Raw genomic sequence first — 18,987 nt, 5'->3', positions numbered from 1 at the left:
GGTGGTTTTCACAGGAAGTGGGACGCTGACGGTAACAAACGCCCCAAAAAACCTGAGAGATGTTTGAATGCTTCTCTACTCTCTTAACCCATTCGCGTTCCGTCGTTTTCACTTAAGCAATGTTCACCTCCCATTGATTAGCCTATAACTTTATCACTACTTATCACAATGAACTGATCTATATTTTGTTTTTTTGTATTAAACATTTTAATTGGGTAGTTTTGGGAGGGTGGGATGTAAACAAGAGATTTATAATGTAAATGTGTGTTTGAATTTTATTTTTTTTACTTTTAGTTGTAGTATTACTTTTTGGCCACAAGATGGCGGCCATGAGTTTGTTTACATGACGTCACTCTAAGCGTAACATACGCTTAGAGAGACGCATGGGGGAGGCAACAGCCAGAAAAAGCGCAGCTTCCGAGAGAAGCTATCCCTTTTTTTAGCGGGGGAGAGGAATCAGTGATCGGGCGCCATAGCCCGATTCACTGATTGCCTGGCTAACGAACCGCGGGCCGGGTATGCGCGTGCACGCGGTAGCGCGCATGGTTCCTGGACGTAGTTTCTACGTCCAAGAACTAAAATAGGTTAAAGAGTAACTGTTAGGCATAAAATACAAATTCAATTCTCTATAGCAGGCTGCTACATTGGAAAAAAAGATGCTAACTAGGCAATTCAAAAGTTACAAATCAATCTTACTTTTTTTCAAATAGGTTTCCTCTCCCCAAGTCCCCAGGCTCTAACTGCGTACACAGACGCAAAAGAGAAGTGACATGGCATGCTGAATCAGCCTGATTGGCTGAAGCCTCTGTCACTCACCTCTCTCATCTCTGATTGGCCGTCTGGTCTCCCCTTCATTGCGGTGGCTGTAGCCACTCTTAGGGCGCAGGGAGGGGGGCCAGAAGCTGTCTCCTGTCACTGTCCTCGACCCTCCTCCTCCAGTGGCATGTCCCCCCCCCTGTCGAATCTGCTGCCCGCCGCATTCCCCCTCTTCCCCGCACTGAACAATGGGGAAGGATAAGACTCACCTAATAATGGTTCCAGACGCTGCAGTTCCCTTCTATACTCTCTGCAGTAGTGCAGAGAACAGATGGGAATGACAGCGCTTGGACCCATTAGCAGGTAAGTCTGTGCCAGCTGTATTTATTCCTCACCGCTGTGCGCTTTAACCTTGTAGGACACGATATGGCCACTGCCAGGAACAGAATTCTCCACATTTACTATATACAATTCTGTGAAATCAAAACGTGGGCAGTGCAATACATGTGTTATGTAAGTAGAGCAAGTATTTATCTACTTACATATGTGGGGTTTTTTTTTTGGGGGGGGGGGCACATTGTGTTTCTCCTTAACCCTTTCCCTGCCAAGCATGTACTGGGTATGTGTTGGCAGGGAGGTGCTCAAACTGCCAACAACATACTATGTACGCCTTTTGGCAATTTTGCCCCCGGGAAGCAGCGGGGAGGGGTGATGACATAATTCCTCCCTCCCTCCACGTGGGCCCCCCTCCTCTGCCTTCCTGCAGTGCTGGATCAGCGGTCGGGAGTGTAATTACTCACCGATCTCTCCACTCCATGTCGCATGTCCCCCGCCGGCAGCTGCCTCCTCTCTACTTCCTTTATGACGTGTAGTAATCTCGCGTCACATAGAGATCGGGAGAGGAGCCTTCAGCTGGAGGAGACACCGCATGGAGCCAGCAATCGGATGAGTTAATTACACATGCTCCAGCCAGGCAGGGGGCCACAGGAGGGGGGGCCATGTGAAGGAAGGGAGGAGGATGTCTGCCCCCTCCCCACAGTGGCCCCCATACCTGCTACCTATACTGAGGCACCTATACACACTACCTATATTGGGGCACCTATACCTGACTACCTGTACTGGTGGCACCTATACCTGGCTACCTATACTGGCGGCACCTATACACGGCTACCTGTATTGGCGTCACCTATACCTGGCTACCTATACTGGCGGCACCTATACCTGGCTACCTGTATTGGCATCACCTATACCTGGCTACCTATACTAGCTGCACCAATACCTGGCTACCTGTACTGGGGACATCTATTCCTGGCTACCTATACTTGCTGCACCTAAATCTGGCTACCTGTACTAGTACACCTATTCCGGGACAGGAAAAGTGGGGTACCAGTACACATCGTTGAATTCAGCAGAATCAGGGCTTTTACAAACAGTAAGATTTTTGTTAATAAATGTAATTCTACTTTGAAAAAAACAGCAGAAAAATATTTTATTTTCACTTTTGTTTTACCTATTTCACTAAAAATGTTTGTTATATCTCAAGAAAAAGTAAAAACATTTGCTTTAATGTTCATGCCCAATTAATTACGGAAAAAACAATATACAATTTATATGTGCTATTTCATATACCGTAGTTTTTCTTGTCAAAAATCCTAAGTAAACCTAATGAGTGCAAAAATGTCTAAAAACTGCTTGGCAGTAGATGTTTGCAGGACATATCGGCTGGCAGGGAAAGAGTTAAAAGGGGGTTGCAACATAAATAAAATAAATAAAAAAAAGTTAGTGTCCCACAAATATATGTAAACCCCTTTTTTCTAAAATACAGTAGGTCCCTATATGTCCCCCAATAGGTTTTTTTCTTTTTAAGGTAGCCATACACTGGTCGATTCGCCATCAGATCGACCAACAGATAGATCCCTCTCTGATCGAATCTGATCGACGGGAACGATTGATTTCAGACGGAAATCGATTGTTCTGTCAGCGTTTGCGCAACTATTTCACAGCAGTTTCGATCACAGTGATCGAATCTGCTGTATATCGGTGGGAAAATCGTTAGGTGTATGGGCCCCTTTACCTGGTCTGGGTGCCTTATCTCAGCATGCAAATAACAGAAAGCTTCCTATTTCAGGTGAGATAAGCACACTATAACCAGAAGGTGATTGAACACACACACACACACACAGTGATGTTAAGGTAGCCATACATCTAGCGATTCTGATTCAATCGACAAAGCGATCGACTTTATTAAAGGGAACCTTAACCGAGAGGGATATGGATGTTTCCTTATAAACAATACCAGTTGCCTGGCAGTCCTGCTGATCTCTTTGGGGCAGTAGTGGCTGAATCACACACCTGAAACAAGCATGCAGCTAATCCAGTCTGACTTCAGTCAGAGGACCTGATCTGCATGCTTGTTGAGGGGTTGTGGCTAAAAGTATTAGAGACACGGGATCAGCAGGAGAGTCGGGCAACTGGTATTATTTTAAAAGGAAAAATCCATCTCCTTCTCAGTTTAGGTTCCCTTTAAGGAATCGACTTCAGTTTGGTTGATCGAAACTCGATTGACTAGTGGCCCACACACTACAGGCGATATCCTTTGCAATTCATCTTCACTAATTGATCTGAACGATGTTGTGTCTCCATGCTCTTAATACAAAAATTGATTCAGAGTCAATCGAATGACATATAAACAGTAGCTGATTCCTGTGCGATCAACCGATATCTTGCATCCTGCTCGATCGATTAAACTGGTCGATTCAACATGATATCAGCCACTTTCCATCGATTGGGCCTACTGGAAAACACTCGATTCCCTCTCGATTCTATATAATGATTGAATCGAGTGGTCGATCGTACAGCCAAATCGGAAGATGTATGGCCACCTTTAGTCAGTTGTCTAGGTCAGTGATCTGCAAACTTGGCTCTCCAGCTGTTAAGGAACTACAAGTCCCACAATGCATTTGCCTTTATGAATCATGACTGTGGCTGTCAGTCTCCCGAAATGCATTGTGGGACTTGTAGTTCCTTAAGAGCTGGAGAGCCAAGTTTGCAGATCACTGGACTAGGTTATGTTTGTTGTGGGAGGGACAGTAAGCTGTGGCAGCCGCAGTAAGGAGGGAAAATTAACACTGGGCTAGGTAAAAAGAAAAGGGCAAAAGTTCTCATAAATCTGACAGTGAGCACAAAAAAAATAATAGGATAGGCATGCTAAATAAGTCATTTCTTATGGCATGATTTCACCCCACTTTAAAATAGTCTTTGTTTTTAGGGGGTTTTCTTTATAATTCTAAGTCCCCATTGGTGGAGAGATTTCCTCGCTTCCTGTTTCTAGTAACGGCTGATACTGAGACAGGAAGTGAGGAAATCTCTCCAACTGGGAACTTTGCAAGAAAATTACATTACTATCAGGGAGAATGTGATTTTACTTTGTGAAAAAAAGGTGAATTCAGATCTAGCTGGAACTGAGCCAAAGCAGGACAGTTTTTAGCACAAACATATTTAAAGCGGACCCAAACTAAAAAAGACGGATTCCTGCCTTGTTTACTTTGCTGGGATAAAGATACATCTCTCCTGTGTATGTTAGCACGTTATACATAAAGGATGGCAACATCGATAAAAATTAATGCTATTGTAAAAAGAATGTCTTTGACGAAGACATACCTGCATTGTGCCTTGCAATACAGCCCAGAGCCCAGGTTGCAGCTTCCTTTACACCAGGGTCAAAGTCCTCCAGGCAGATGACCAGGGTGTCCACCGCTCCACAATCCACTATTGACTGAGCTAACTGCGGAGAATGCTTGGCAACGGCTCGGAGCACGAAGGCCGCTGCTTTCTTGTAGAAGCGCTGTGGGAAGAGAAACCAGCCAAAATCAGTACATAAAGAAGAATCTTCCATGCGGCAGCCTCATTCCCGCCCCATGCCTGGTCACTGCAAGGTCATGTTCCAAAGTCTGTCTCACATAGTTCAGCCTCCCATTTGAAAGAGGAGCTGTCAGCCATACTATCTCAGAACCCCCCCTCCCCCCCCCCACATATATAAGTAGATAAATACTTGCTATACTTACATAACATATGTATTGCACTGTCCACGTTTTGATTTTAGTGATTTTTCTACAGTAACAAAAAGAGAAAATCCTTCTTTGCATTTCCCATTTTAACTGTGGCTATTTTGAAGCCAATCCTGGTGTAATTTCCTCCCTTACTCTCCTCTTCCTGATTGTGTATGAATTGCCCGCCCTCCACTATAGAAAGTGCATTGTCTCAGCATGAGAAATATTGGCCAGAGAGGAACAGAGGTGTGGGAGGGGAAAACAGGGGGGAAAAGGCTTCAGCCAATCAGTCTGCATTACTTAAGTCTAAGGAGAAAGTAGAGAAGCAAAAAAGGACAACCCAGCATGCCCTGCAACTTGCTTTGTGCGGTAAGGTACCAAATAAGAGTCAGGGGAATGATCATTTATCAACATTTATCAACAAGAAAAGTAAGTGATTTTAACTTTTGGATTGCCTGGTTAGCATGCTTATTACTTGTTAACCAGATAAAAATAAATAATGGATTTTTGATTTTATGCCCAACAGTTACACTTTAATGCTTATGATAGTAAATGTGCACTAACAATGAACACAGTTTTGATCGGTACACATCAGTTCTCTGTACAATAAGTATATTTAAAATACCCGTATGCTGGTTCTTTTAGCTTATTTCCTGTTGAGAATGACAGTTCAGGCGGGTTTCTTCTTTCTGGGCCAAAAGTCTAGTCTTAAGTGTGTCTACTTCCTGCTGTCATGGGAGCAGACATAAGGTTAACATCCTGTGTTTATCAATTAGCTGCTCTGGCAAGGCAGTCAGCTGACACACCTGAGAGATCAAGTTACAGCTGTGATTAGTGAAATATGAGGGGGAATTACACAGGCTAAACTCTCTAAATACATACAGGGTGCATTTCTCTATGTTTTCCTTCTGTCCTATGCAAGAGTTCAGCTCCACTTTATTTGTCACATTGATAGTACCTATGTCACACCAATGTTCATCGGGTCACTATTTTATTCTGCTAGGTGATATTTCTACCCAACATTTACACTACAGTTCCATCCTATCCCTTCTCACTGTGTAGCAGAATTGTTATTCCATATGAAATAATTGGTTTGGTAGGAATATTTGGTGCCCCTTGCGACAGGTGGTGCCCTAGAGAACTACCTAGTGTGCCTACCCCTAAAATCTGTCCTCTTTAGATGGTTCTGTCATTTTGCATTATCTGCAATTTTCACGACATGTAGAGTCCTCCGAAGCCAATCAAGGTCAGTCATTTTAATAGCAAGTGTCTACAGAGATTCCTAATGCGCCTCTTGTTGTTCCTACCGGCCACATGAAGAGCAGCATATACAGTGAGCACACATGCCGTCCCCGCAAAGAACACTGTTTGTCTAGCGATCTTCAGTCTTTAGAGAACGTTCTGTGATTTTTTTTTTCTCTTTCTCTGCTGCTCTCTCCACTTCCACTGAGTGATTATACAAGTTCATGTTTCATCTGAATTGCTTCTTTGTCTCAACATCCAAAACACTGGGAGCGGGGAATAAAACAAGGCTGATCTTGTTACAATGCCGATACGTTAACTGTCTGAGTGCACACATTCAATATCTTCAGCTTTCGATGATGATTGCTGAACCAGCATCCCCGACAGCTCCGCCACTCCAAATTACAGCTGTCATGAGACATTCATGGAGGCGGCCGCTGCTTGTCTAATATCTACAGGGCCTCATTTACCGTAAGGCACTGTAGGCATGTGCCTATGGGCGCCTGAGAATGGAAAGGTGGCTCACTCCCCTACTCTAGCACCTCTCTCCCTCCTTCCTTACGCAGAGTCCTTAGCAGAGCGTAAATGAGAGGTACACTCCCAGCTCTCAGGGCTCTTTCACATCAGAGCTCTTTTCCTGCATTTTGACGCACAAGGTAAAATTAAAGTCCATAGACTTTCAGTTTACGTTTCACATCCGACGCTGCGTTTTGGTGCATTGCAGTTTAACGCACCCGGGAGCCTTTAATAATTGGGAGCCGGCATTCTTCCCAGCGGGTGAATTAATAACTACCACCGTTGATTGCTTCTCACCGCAACATCCCGAAGACAAGCCGCAGGCTATTCAACACGTGAAGGAGATCGGCTCTTGCACGCGTTTTCTAATGTAAAAGAAGCCTCAGCATTTCAGTTGGGGGCATCACTAGCTACTTAATACTGAGGTTCCTCTAGCTACCTAATACTAAGGGGCACCTGTAGCTACCTATGATGGGCAAAGGAAGGCAAGGGAGAAAGTGACAGCTGGGACAGCCAGCACACTTGCGTTGCAGTTTGGCAGAGATTTGCAGGTTCATGGAGGGGGAAGTCTGGGGTGCCAGGACATCTATGCCTTTAGGCTCCCGTGATGTCAATCAGGCCTGAATATCCATCTCACTGCTGCAGCTACAAGCTTGGTACTACACATGGCAGTACACAGCAATGGGGAACATCACACAACGCTGCAGAGGGTGCCTGTGCTATAGGCTACACCTAACTGTGGGCCTACAGAGATTCAGCAGGCTGGTAGTGTACAATGCAAAGTACAGCAGGTCTCCAGCCTGGCCACTGATTTGCTCTTACAGAGTTCTCTATTACAGATTAGGCACTATGGCCAAAAACTATAAAATGTAAAATTCATATTTATACCTCCATATAAGATGCATTTGTTCCAGAGTAAATGCAATATCATTTTTTTTTGTTTTCTACGTATCTGGCACTTACAGTAGGAATTATAATTATAATATTCTGAACCTCCTACTGACAGATTTTGGACTAGTTCATCTCCTCCTGGGGGATTCTCATGGTTTCTTTGCATGGCAGTTACTCAGTCTAAATGTCAGAATAGTGTGCACGAACGAACGTGAGCAGGCTGCCAAAGATCTTTGTATAGATCCTTTTCAGTGAAGGTGAATGTTTTTGAAACTATTAAAAGAAAGTTTGAGAATCCCAGATGAGGAGATGGACTAATCCAAAACCTGTTGGTAAGAGGATCAGCGTTGTCAAATCATACCTATTTCATGTGACAGCTAAGCAGGAAGTTTTTGCCATAGTGCCCCTCAGGGGAGTTGCTAGCCCCAAAGATCAGTGGCACGTGCCCCGGATCTATTCTGGGGTGCCATGGATGTCCCCCAGGCAGAGTCAGCTGTGGTGCCTCAATGGCGGGCATGCTGGGAGCTGTGGTGCATCAATCGGAGTTATGCTGTGTGCTGTGGTGCCTCTATATGAGCATACTGGGTGCTGTGGTGCCATGCTGGGCGCTGTGATGCCTTTATGGGGCATGCATGGAGCTGTGGTTCTTCTATGGGGAAATGCTGGAAGTTGTTGTGCCTCAATGGAAGGTCCATGGGAGCGGGTCCACTAGAAGGTCATGGAGTGCTATGGGGGAACTGCCAGCCCGCGCAGCAGAAAGCCAGACCAGCCAGCACAGAAGCCAGGTAACTCTGCCCAGTGACACTTGGGTTTTTTTTGAAAAGGGGGTTTCATCCAACATTTTGCTGGGCAGGCCTACCTAGACTGCTGTTAAGTTCATGTAAATGTAACTCCACCCATGACCACACCCACATTCTGGTGCTTGGCCGCACCCATTTTCCAGCTGGAGTGCCCAAAAATGCCCTGGATCTCTTAGGATCCTAGCAACACCCCTGGTGCCCCTTTGAGTCTGAATACCATAAAACGTATTCCCTCCATTGGACTCTTCTTACACTAGCAGTCGGCTTCCGTTGGAGATCTTTGGCCAGAAGCATTGGTCTGCTGCTTTTCTAGAAAGAATGAATGGGAATAGATGTCCGTTTCATACTCTTGATGTCACTGCTTGGTTAATTTGTGTGTTCCCTTTCCTGGCAGTTTTTCCAGCGCTCCATCAATATATCATGTGCTGGAATAACAAGCTGCGGTTCTGCAGTGCTGCGCTGTAATGAGTTTTCAGCAGGTGTGAGAAGGGGAACATAAACTCTGAATGAATAACGCCTTCCTCAACATGGAGGAAATAGGACGACAGATTCCAAGCAGACCTGTCTCTGCTAACACATATAGAAATCCTAGCTAAACAGTCAAAGACCGCCACTGTCCTATTTAGGCATAGCCAAACTAACCATTTTCCTAAAACATCTGCTTAAAGGACCACTCCAGTGCAAAAGTAAGCAGTTAACATCTGACAGAAACAACAGGTTTTGGACTAGTCCATCTCTTCATGGGGCATTCTTAGGGTTTTCTTTGTTTTCAAAAGCATTTCCTTAACAGCAGTTTAATTGCCACAATAGTAAGATACCAGCCAGCCTCCCTACTCACTTGCACACTATTTTGGCAGCTGGACTTAGCAACTGGCATTTAGGAAATGCTTTTGAAAACAAAGACAACCCTGAGAATCCATGAGGAGATGGACAAGTCCAAAAACTGTCAGTATTGTCAGATCTTAACTGCTTACTTTTCCCCTGAAGTGGTTCTTTAAAGGGACAGACAAGGCCATTGTCCTGTATGGAAGTATATAAAAGAGCTGTACGTTATAAAATGGTCAGTATGGGATGGAACTGTGTCGTAAGTGCTGGACAAACAGATCAAAGGGTATGCCATGAGACCTAACCCACCCACTCTATAGGGCCGGCTCACACGGACGCTTGGCAGGCATTTACCGCCAGCGTCCACGGCTCATCGTTAAACGCTCCCATTCAAGTAGACAATGTATTAAAATAAATTGCCACATGAAACAATAGTGTATCAGGCAACATCACTAAATCCCAATGTAAGAAAATACCCTGTTCACGTTGATCTAATAAATTAGCTTCAGTATGTGCTGAAGTAGTGACAGCGAGTGCACAAAAGTTGAGTAACCTTTTAGAAGCATATTATTCAAGCAGGAATGACCACACACTGCAGCTAGTTTACTATCAATATATGCACAGGATAAGTGCAGGGTACCAGCATATGCCATAAATACAGAACATGGCTTTAGAGCTCTGTATGTTTCATTCTGAAAGCTCTCTGACATTTCTGCTAGTTGGTAATGAGATGTGAGTGATTACTATCAACTGGGGCATACTCAGAATTGTGTGTGGTTCGCATATTCACATATGCTCTCCTAAGGGGGGGGGGGGGAATATGCTTTTTTACAGAAAAGAGAAAAAAACCTCAAACACAAAAATAAAATGAAAAATGTAAGCACAAAATTCATCCCCCCAAAAAATAGCAAAATGCGCACATGGCAGAAATCGCATGGTTTTCCGCCGAGACAAGTGCGCTCCCAACACAACCAGGACAACATGAACACTCTTTTAAACAAAAAAATAATTCTAAAAACTTTTTTTGTGGCAAGTTTTTCCACGTTGCGCAATTTTTTATTTTTTTTTGCAACAAACGATTATTTTGGTAAGATCATGTAACATTGTTTAACTAAACTTATTTTAATGATGTTTAGAGATATGCTGCGATCGCAACCGTCATGATGGTTCCCATTGAGAACTATGGTGCCGATACCCACAGACCCACGCAGTAATTACCACGATCGTTTGCACCCCACGTTTGTATCCGCAATATGTGATTGTGAAAGATGGATTGAGGAACCCTCGTTCATTGTATCTTTCGTCGCCGCGGATCCCCGGATCGATCTCATCTTCCCATCCCTTCCTGCAAGTATATAGCGTTATACTTTCATATTACTCTGGTGAGGGTTGTAGAATGTTACCAACCCATAAACACATAGGGCCAGTGCACACCAAAAAGCACTGGCATAATCGCGCTTTTTAAAGTGATTTTCCTAGGCAATTCTAGGCATGTGCCTAGCGATTTTCTAATCATGCCTAGTGATTTTTGGAGTGTTTTGGTGTAGAGTTTTTTTATTTTTTGTTACAGTACAGCTGTAACTGAACAGCTTCTGTAACAAAGACCCTTGGAAAATCGCTGTGATCTAGCTCAGTTCAGAGCGATTTTCCTAAACTTAACATTGAGGCTGAATGCCTCACTAGAGTTGGGCCGAACGGTTCGCCTGCGAACGGTTCCATGCGAACTTCCGTGGTTCGCGTTCGCGTCCCGCAGGCGAACTTTTGCGGAAGTTCGGTTCGCCCCATAATGCACCATGAGGGTCAACTTTGACCCTCTACATCACAGTCAGCAGGCCCAGTGTAGCCAATTAGGCTACACTAGCCCCTGGAGCGCCACCCCCCTTATATAAGGCAGGCAGCGGCGGCCATTACGGTCACTCGTGTGCCACTGCCTGCCTGCATTAGTGAGAGTAGGGCGAGCTGCTGCACTGTCTCTCATAGGGAAAGATTAGTTAGGCTTAGCTTGTCCCTGACTGCATACCTGTTCTGTGAACCCACCACTGCATACCTGTACTGTGAACCCACCACTGCATACCTGTTCTGTGAACCCACCACTGCATACCTGTTCTGTGAACCCACCACTGCATACCTGTTCAGTGAACCCTCCACTGCATACCTGTTCTGTGAACCCACCACTGCATACCTGTTCAGTGAACCCACCACTGCATACCTGTTCTGTGAACCCACCACTGCATACCTGTTCTGTGAACCCACCACTGCATACCTGTTCTGTGAACCCACCACTGCATACCTGTTCAGTGAACCTGCCACTGCATACCTGTACTGTTCAGTGAACCCGCCACTGCATACCTGTTCTGTTCAGTGAACCCGCCACTGTATACCTGTTCTGTTCAGTGAATCCGCCACTGTATACCTGTTCTGTTCAGTGAACCCGCCACTGCATACCTGTTCTGTTCAGTGAACCCGCCACTGTATACCTGTTCTGTTCAGTGAACCCACCACTGTATACCTGTTCTGTTCAGTGAACCCGCCACTGCATACCTGTTCTGTTCAGTGAACTCGCCACTGCATACCTGTTCTGTTCAGTGAACCCGCCACTGCAAACCTGTTCTGTTCAGTGAACAGTTTGGTGCGTCAGTGTGAAGCAGTACCTTAATTACACTACCTGATTGATGTATACACATGCAAGATGTTTTAAAGCACTTTAGGCCTGTCATTTAGCATTCAATATGATTTCTGCCCTTAAAACGCTGCTTTGCGTCAAATCCAGATTTTTCCCGGGGACTTTTGGCGTGTATCCCACTCCGCCATGCCCCCCTCCAGGTGTTAGACCCCTTGAAACATCTTTTCCATCACTTTTGTGGCCAGCATAATTTTTTCTTTTTTCAAAGTTCGCATCCCCATTGAAGTCTATTGCGGTTAGCGAACTTTAACGCGAACCGAACCTTCCGCGGAAGTTCGCGAACCAGGTTCGGCCCAACTCTATGCCTCACAAATCAGCACAAATGCTGCAGGACCCGCGTTTATGAAAAAAGCTCATCGCTATGGTGTGCTCCATCCCATTCAAATACATTAGCCAAGCGCTTTTCACAGAGCTGGCATTTTTAAAAGCGCTCAGAAACGTTCTTGTTGTGCACCAGCCCTTACTCACATAATAAGACCATTTACATGCTGAACCAGCCTGAATATCTGTCTAACATGACAAGGAGACTACAGCTGTTTTCATAAAGCACAGCGCAACAGCGCTGTTTGTTTTCTAGTTTCTGAACACTTTCATATTGAAAGTAGAAAATCCCTCTAAAAACAGGACTTCCTGTTGAACTATTTTGTTTGCTAAGCAGCTGATAAGAGCCTTGGAGTAGCTGTGATGGCAGATTACATTCACAGGTTCCTCCTCACCTGTTACACAGAAAATGGGGGATCTCTGCTGCGACAATTAGCTGAGGATTAAAGATTAATTTCCCTAAAGGCTTACAAATATGATGCAGATGAGGCAAGGCCAGGCCGCCAGCACAACATTAACTCTTCCATCACTCTGCCAGGCAGAACATGGAACAGGATTTATATGAGCAGATGCTGAATGCAATGCACTTAAAGGACAACTGAAACGAAGAAAAAACTCATGATATAATGAATTGGTTCTGTAGTACGGATAATTAATAGAACATTAGTAGGAAAGAAAATATTCTCATATTTTTATTTTCAGGTACTGTATGTAATTTTTTTTATAACATTGCATCATTCTCTAATAATTGCACTTTCCACAATACACTCAGAATTTTAAATGATTTCACAGAGCAGGCTAGTGAACCTTTGAACTTTTCTCTGCAGAAAAACCATAAACAAAGAAGAAACAATGAGGCCAGAAACCCACTAGGAGCGATTTTCTGAGCGCTTTGTGATTTAAAAAGCTCTTGCTAATGTAATGCTATGGGTGTGATCCCACTTGAGCGATGTGATTTTATAAAAATCCCCCATAGCATTGCATTAGCAAGAGCTTTTTCAAATCACTAGCGATTAGAAATCGCTCCTAGTGGGTTTCTGGCCTGAGACAGTTAAGATAAGTGCTTCAAAAGACAGTGCTGTCCACAAGTTTATAAAGTCGCAGAGCTCACAGAAGCTCTTTTGCTAAGATAACAACTGGCGTTTCTTAACTCTTCCTGTACTGGAAGCAAATCCTGTACTCATATCTGTGCTGATAATGTTTTATTTCTTAGCAGCACTACACATACAAATCATTATAGTAAAAGTTTATTTTTACTTCAGATTCCCTTTAAAGGACAACTGAAGTGAGAGAGATATGGAAGCTGCCATATTTATTTCCTGTCAAGCAATACCAGTTGCCTGGCAGCCCTGCTGATCCTCTGCCTCTAATACGTTCAGCCATAGACCCTGAACAAGCATGCAGCATATCAGGTGTTTCTGACATTATTGTCAGATCTGACAAGATGAGCTGCATGCTGGTTTCTGGCGTTATTCAGACACTGTAGTAGATAAGAATTCAGCTGCACCGATCTCAGGATAAAAGTCCAATTTTTATTGAAGCAATTGTGGACAAACAGCAATTGCTGTTTGTCCACAATTGCTTCAATAAAAATTGGACTTTTTTTCCTGAGATCGGTGCAGCGGAATTCTTATCTACTACATTTTACTGGCTCTTTGGTCTTCTGCTCCTGATCACAGTAGGTGCAGTGGTTGCGGCAACCTGCTTCCTGAATTACTACACTACTGCAGCCAAATAGAACAGCAGGGCTGCCAGGCAGCTGGTATTGTTTAACAGGAAATAAATATGGCAGCCTCCATATTCTTCTCACTACAGTTGACTCTGTAACAAATTTTTCAGCCTTAGTTCTTCTGTCCTATAAGTTCCTATGCCTGTTCTAATCTGCTCTGGCTTACTGCAGTCTTTCCTAACTGCACTGTCTCTGTCTCTGTAATAAATCAATGTATCTTTCCTCTGTCCTGTTTGTCCGGCTAAAGCTTGATTGTGTGGAATGTGCAGGGCTGCTTGTGATTGGTAGAAGCGATACACACCCTCTGCAGGCCCCCTGCATACTCTGAATGACTCACACACTATGCTTAGCTGAGCCTATTAGAAGCTGGTTAGTTTGTTTGTAAACACTGCCTAAAACTGTTAATTACAAGCCAGGATTGCAGCAGAGTGTGGCAGAAACAGCACAGAGGGGCACAGGAGAAAATAATGAATAGAATGGTATGCTTTTTATCAGGGCTGTGGAGTCGGTCCAAAAATCCACCGACTCTGACTCCGACTCCTCAGTTTAGGATTCCACCGACTCCGACTCCACGACTCCGACTCCTCTAATTTACATATTACAATTTTGTTGATTAAAAGTATGTAACATGAAATTCGTCTCTTAACTGCCAACGCTTAGGAATTTTACAAGACAACTGAAGTGAGAAGGATATGTAGACTACTATATTTATTCCCTTTAGACTAAAACTAGTCCTTGGTAAGAGTACTTGTAAAAGGTACAAACCGGAACAAAGAACATCTATCAGGCCCTAGGCAATGTAAGTGTGGGTACATGTAAGAATGATGTGCAGGTACTCTGCAGGGTAATGAGGAGATTGTAAACAGACAACACCTCTGTGTTCAATGTGCACAGCATTCTCAGTGGATTCCCTGCAGCTCTGTGGGGAGTGCATATGTAGAGTATAGTACTACTGTGTAACAAAGTAAACCTGAGACAGATGAAATTAAAGTTTTATACATACCTGGGGCTTCCTCCAGCCGCCTTCAGGATAATCAGTCCCTCGTTGTACTCCTCCACCACCTGGATCTTCTGCTATGAGTCCAGGTACTTGAGCCAGTCAGGCGTAGTGCGCATGCACACACTCCGCCGCCAGGAGCATACTACACCTGTGCAGCACTATTGCGCAGGTGCAGAATGTTCCTGGCTGTGGGAGCGGCATGCGGCCGGACTGCGCTGACTGGCTGAATTACCAGGACTCATAGCAGAAGATTCGGGTGGTGGAGGACAGCGAGGGACTGATTAGCCTGAAGGGGGCTGGAGGAAGCCCCAGGTATGTATAAAACTTTACTTTTCATCCGTCTCAGTTACCCTTTAATTTGTAGTCACCAAATCAAATTTTAATAGCATATCAAATTATTTGATTTCATCAGCAAAGGGAGTGCGTACATTTGCATAAATCAGCATCAATGCGGAATTATTTCCATCCCGTTGACCATCTCTATTAGTGACATGGCTACACATCAGGCTTTATTCTTACAGCATAGATGTTATTTAGTATATATAAGAGATTCCTGTGTACATATCATATATACAGTCACAATCAGATATGTATATCTGACCTTAAAAATACGGGGACTGCTTTATTGAAGCAGCACAAGTAACTAATTTTGATTGGTTTATTTCATTTTTGTGGACAAAGCACAGCTTTTACTGTATATATACTGTATATATACATTATTTTTAATGACTATTATCTGAGAAATAGAACATTTTATCATATTTTCTATTTTAATTACAGTTACAAATTCATTAGGAGTCGGAGTCGGAGTCGGTGCATTTTTTCCCGACTCCGACTCCATGCACCCAAAATTGCCCGACTCCACGACTCCGACTCCACGACTCCGACTCCGACTCCACAGCCCTGCTTTTTATTGTAAGAATATTAGAGTACAGATTCTCTTTAAGGTGGCCATACATCACTTGATATATGGCCAGATCGACCATTAGATAGATCCCTCTCTGATCGAACCTGATCAGAGAGATATCTACTACCCCGACACTGCCGAGTTATTACCAATAGATTTCACCGTGAAATCCAGTAGAACGCGTCTTGTCACTTGCCGCTTTGTAAGCGACCAACATGTTCTGCGTGTGTGTGTGGGAAGGGGGGGGGGGAGCAGAGCAGCACGGGTGGGACGTTGCATGTGGGGCAAGGCAAATGGGTGAAACCAATGTTGTCTCCCCCCTGCTTGGGCAAAGTGATCCGCTGGGCGAAACGCTGGCCGGGCAATTGGGGAGCATCCAGGACTGCCGTCCACATGCCAGATTCTTTACATTACCCTTCCTGACACCTCTGTTTCTGCATTGTTCGTCCACCCTTGGTGAAGGGATATTACCCCTTTCTTCCTATCTACAGACAAAAGTGCCTTCTTAACCTTAGTGGGGTCAGGTCTATGCTCCTCATCTGCCTGTACAGTGGTTGCCCTAGCGGTTACCCACCCTTCTGAGTATCATTTCACACAACACAGATCATAACATACAACACTGTTGTGGGCTTCCAATTTCCCCTTGCCTTTTCAGAATCACATTATAAATCTACTTTTTGCATCTCTAAATTTTCTAAATAAGGGCCGGTTCACACTTGTTAAAGAAAGGTACCCATTCAGACACTTTTTTAAGCTTAGTGTAGGAAACAAATCCTAATGTTAAAAATAGGATTGCCACGTTGTGGTGTTGGAGTGCTGAGTCAGCACTTGGTACATTTCACCCAAGCCACCCGGGATAATGTATTGCAATGAAAGTGTCTGTTCTCACTAGTCTAATCGCCGCATCCGTTTTGCCTGCTTTGATCATTGCTGTGACGTAAATACTCAGTTGTCTCCTCGTTTCCGAGCCCATCGACTTCTACAATTGGTCCAGGGACACAGATTGTGCCCAGCGGAAGTATGGACATCTCCACTGAGTTGCTAAAGACCAACAAGGATCCTCAGCAACCGGGAAAATTCTCATCGATTCATGTTGGACCAATGAAAATTCTCCCTGTTCCTAAGAATTGGTCTACTGTCTCCTATGGGGCCTCTGGGTTGTGCCGCCGAAATGGATAAGCTGATGGGCGGACGCGGAGCGGACAGAGTAGATTTCTGCAAGTGGATGCAAAATGGACGGCCCTTAGCCGCCTTGTTTAATGAAAGCCTAAAACAATTCACCAATCAATTCTAGAGCTATAATTCACAATCGGCGATAAAATAAAGCAAGGTCATAAATTCGTATTTTAGTGTCTGGGCTGCTCTTAGCAAGGCTACGCCTTCTGGGAAAAGCTGGGGTCATTATCATTCTGAAGTGCAGCAAGTTCCCTGGGTTTTTGGATGGCAGGGATGATTTTTCCGCTCGGAACACATAATGTTGCTTTGAGAAGCGGCCCAGGCCCTGCCAGTAGATTTTTTTCTCTTACTGGACTCGTCACAAAGCAAATATGAACAAATGCTCTAGAAATGCTTCACTGGCCGACAACAGGCAAACAAGGCGTTCTGGCCTAGCAGTCTTCATTTCAGCAAACTGAAACCAGACCCAAGTGAAGCAGACAGAGTGCACGATGTATGCAAAGCATTTAGTGTCACAGTGAAGTCTGACTCATATACCTGCTTTCTGCATATTTCTGTTTTCAGTGCCGCAGCCGGACACTTCATGGAATGGCTGCAGTGTGTCTGGGTTAAAGTGACACTGAAGCAACAAAAAAAAAATGATATAATGAATTGGTTGTGTAGTACGGATAATTAATAGAACATTAGTAGCAAAGAAAATAGTCTCATATTTTTATTTTCAGTTATGCCGTTTTATGCAGAACATTGCATCATTCTCTAATATTTGCAATTTACACATTACACTTAGCATTCTAAATGATTTCACAGAGCAGGCCAGTGAACATTTGAACTTTCCTCTGCAGAAAAAACAAAATACAGTGACAGACACTTGAGATAATAAGCTTAAGAAGACAGAGTTATATGCAACTCAAAGTCGGAGAGATCAGTGAAGCTCTTTTTCATAGATAACAACTGGAGTTTCTTAACTCTTTCTGTACTGGAAAAAATATTAGACTCATATCTCTGCTGCTAATGTTTTATATCTTAGCTGTACTACACATACAAACAGGGCTGTGGAGTCGGTCCAAAAATCCACCGACTCCGACTCAGACTCCGACTCCTCAGTTTAGGATTCCACCGACTCCACGACTCCGACTCCTCTAATTTGCATATTACAATTTTGTTGATTAAAAGTATGTAACATGAAATTTGTCTCTTAACTGCCAACGCTTAGGAATTTTACAAGACAACTGAAGTGAGAAGGATATGTAGACTACTATATTTATTCCCTTTAGACTAAAACTAGTCCTTGGTAAGAGTACTTGTAAAAGGTACAAACCGGAACAAAGAACATCTATCAGGCCCTAGGCAATGTAAGTGTGGGTACATGTAAGAATGATGTGCAGGTACTCTGCAGGGGAATGAGGAGATTGTAAACAGACAACACCTCTGTGTTCAATGTGCACAGCATTCTCAGTGGATTCCTGCAGCTCTGTGGGGAGTGCATATGTAGAGTATAGTACTACTGTGTAACAAAGTAAACCTGAAACAGATGAAATTAAAGTTTTATACATACCTGGGGCTTCCTCCAGCTGCCTTCAGGATAATCAGTCCCTCGTTGTCCTCCTCCACCACCTGGATCTTCTGCTATGAGTCCAGGTACTTGAGCCAGTCAGGCGTAGTGCGCATGCACACACTCCGCCGCCAGGAGCATACTACACCTTTGCAGCACTATTGCGCAGGTGCAGAATGTTCCTGGCTGTGGGAGCGGCATGCGGCCGGACAGCGCTGACTGGCTGAATTACCAGGACTCATAGCAGAAGATCCGGGTGGTGGAGGACAGTGAGGGACTGATTAGCCTGAAGGGGGCTGGAGGAAGCCCCAGGTATGTATAAAAGTTTACTTTTCATCCGTCTCAGTTACCCTTTAATTTGTAGTCACCAAACCAAATTTTAATAACATATCAAATTATTTGATTTCATCAGCAAAGGGAGTGCATACACTTGCATAAATCAGCATCAATGCAGAATTATTTCCATCTCGTTGACCATCTCTATTAGTGACACGGCTACACATCAGGCTTTATTCTTACAGCATAGATGTTATTTAGTAT

At 44.1% G+C, this 18,987-nt stretch overlaps 1 protein-coding gene across 1 annotated transcript in view; it reads right to left on the bottom strand.

Annotated features, from left to right (window-relative positions):
• SPAG6 (sperm associated antigen 6) overlaps nucleotides 1–18,987 on the bottom strand; it is a 202,451-nt gene that overhangs the window by 112,570 nt on the left and 70,894 nt on the right. Inside the window, exon 4 of the mRNA XM_068235608.1 lies at nucleotides 4,417–4,600. Within this exon, the coding sequence (XP_068091709.1) occupies nucleotides 4,417–4,600 (184 nt within the window). The remainder of the gene's footprint in view (nucleotides 1–4,416; nucleotides 4,601–18,987) is intronic.

This window comes from Hyperolius riggenbachi, chromosome 5 (genome assembly GCF_040937935.1).
Source record: "Hyperolius riggenbachi isolate aHypRig1 chromosome 5, aHypRig1.pri, whole genome shotgun sequence".
Classification (NCBI taxonomy): Eukaryota; Metazoa; Chordata; class Amphibia; order Anura; family Hyperoliidae; genus Hyperolius; species Hyperolius riggenbachi.
The sequence above is the reverse complement of the archived record's forward strand: the minus strand, read 5'-3'. Positions and strand labels throughout refer to the sequence as shown.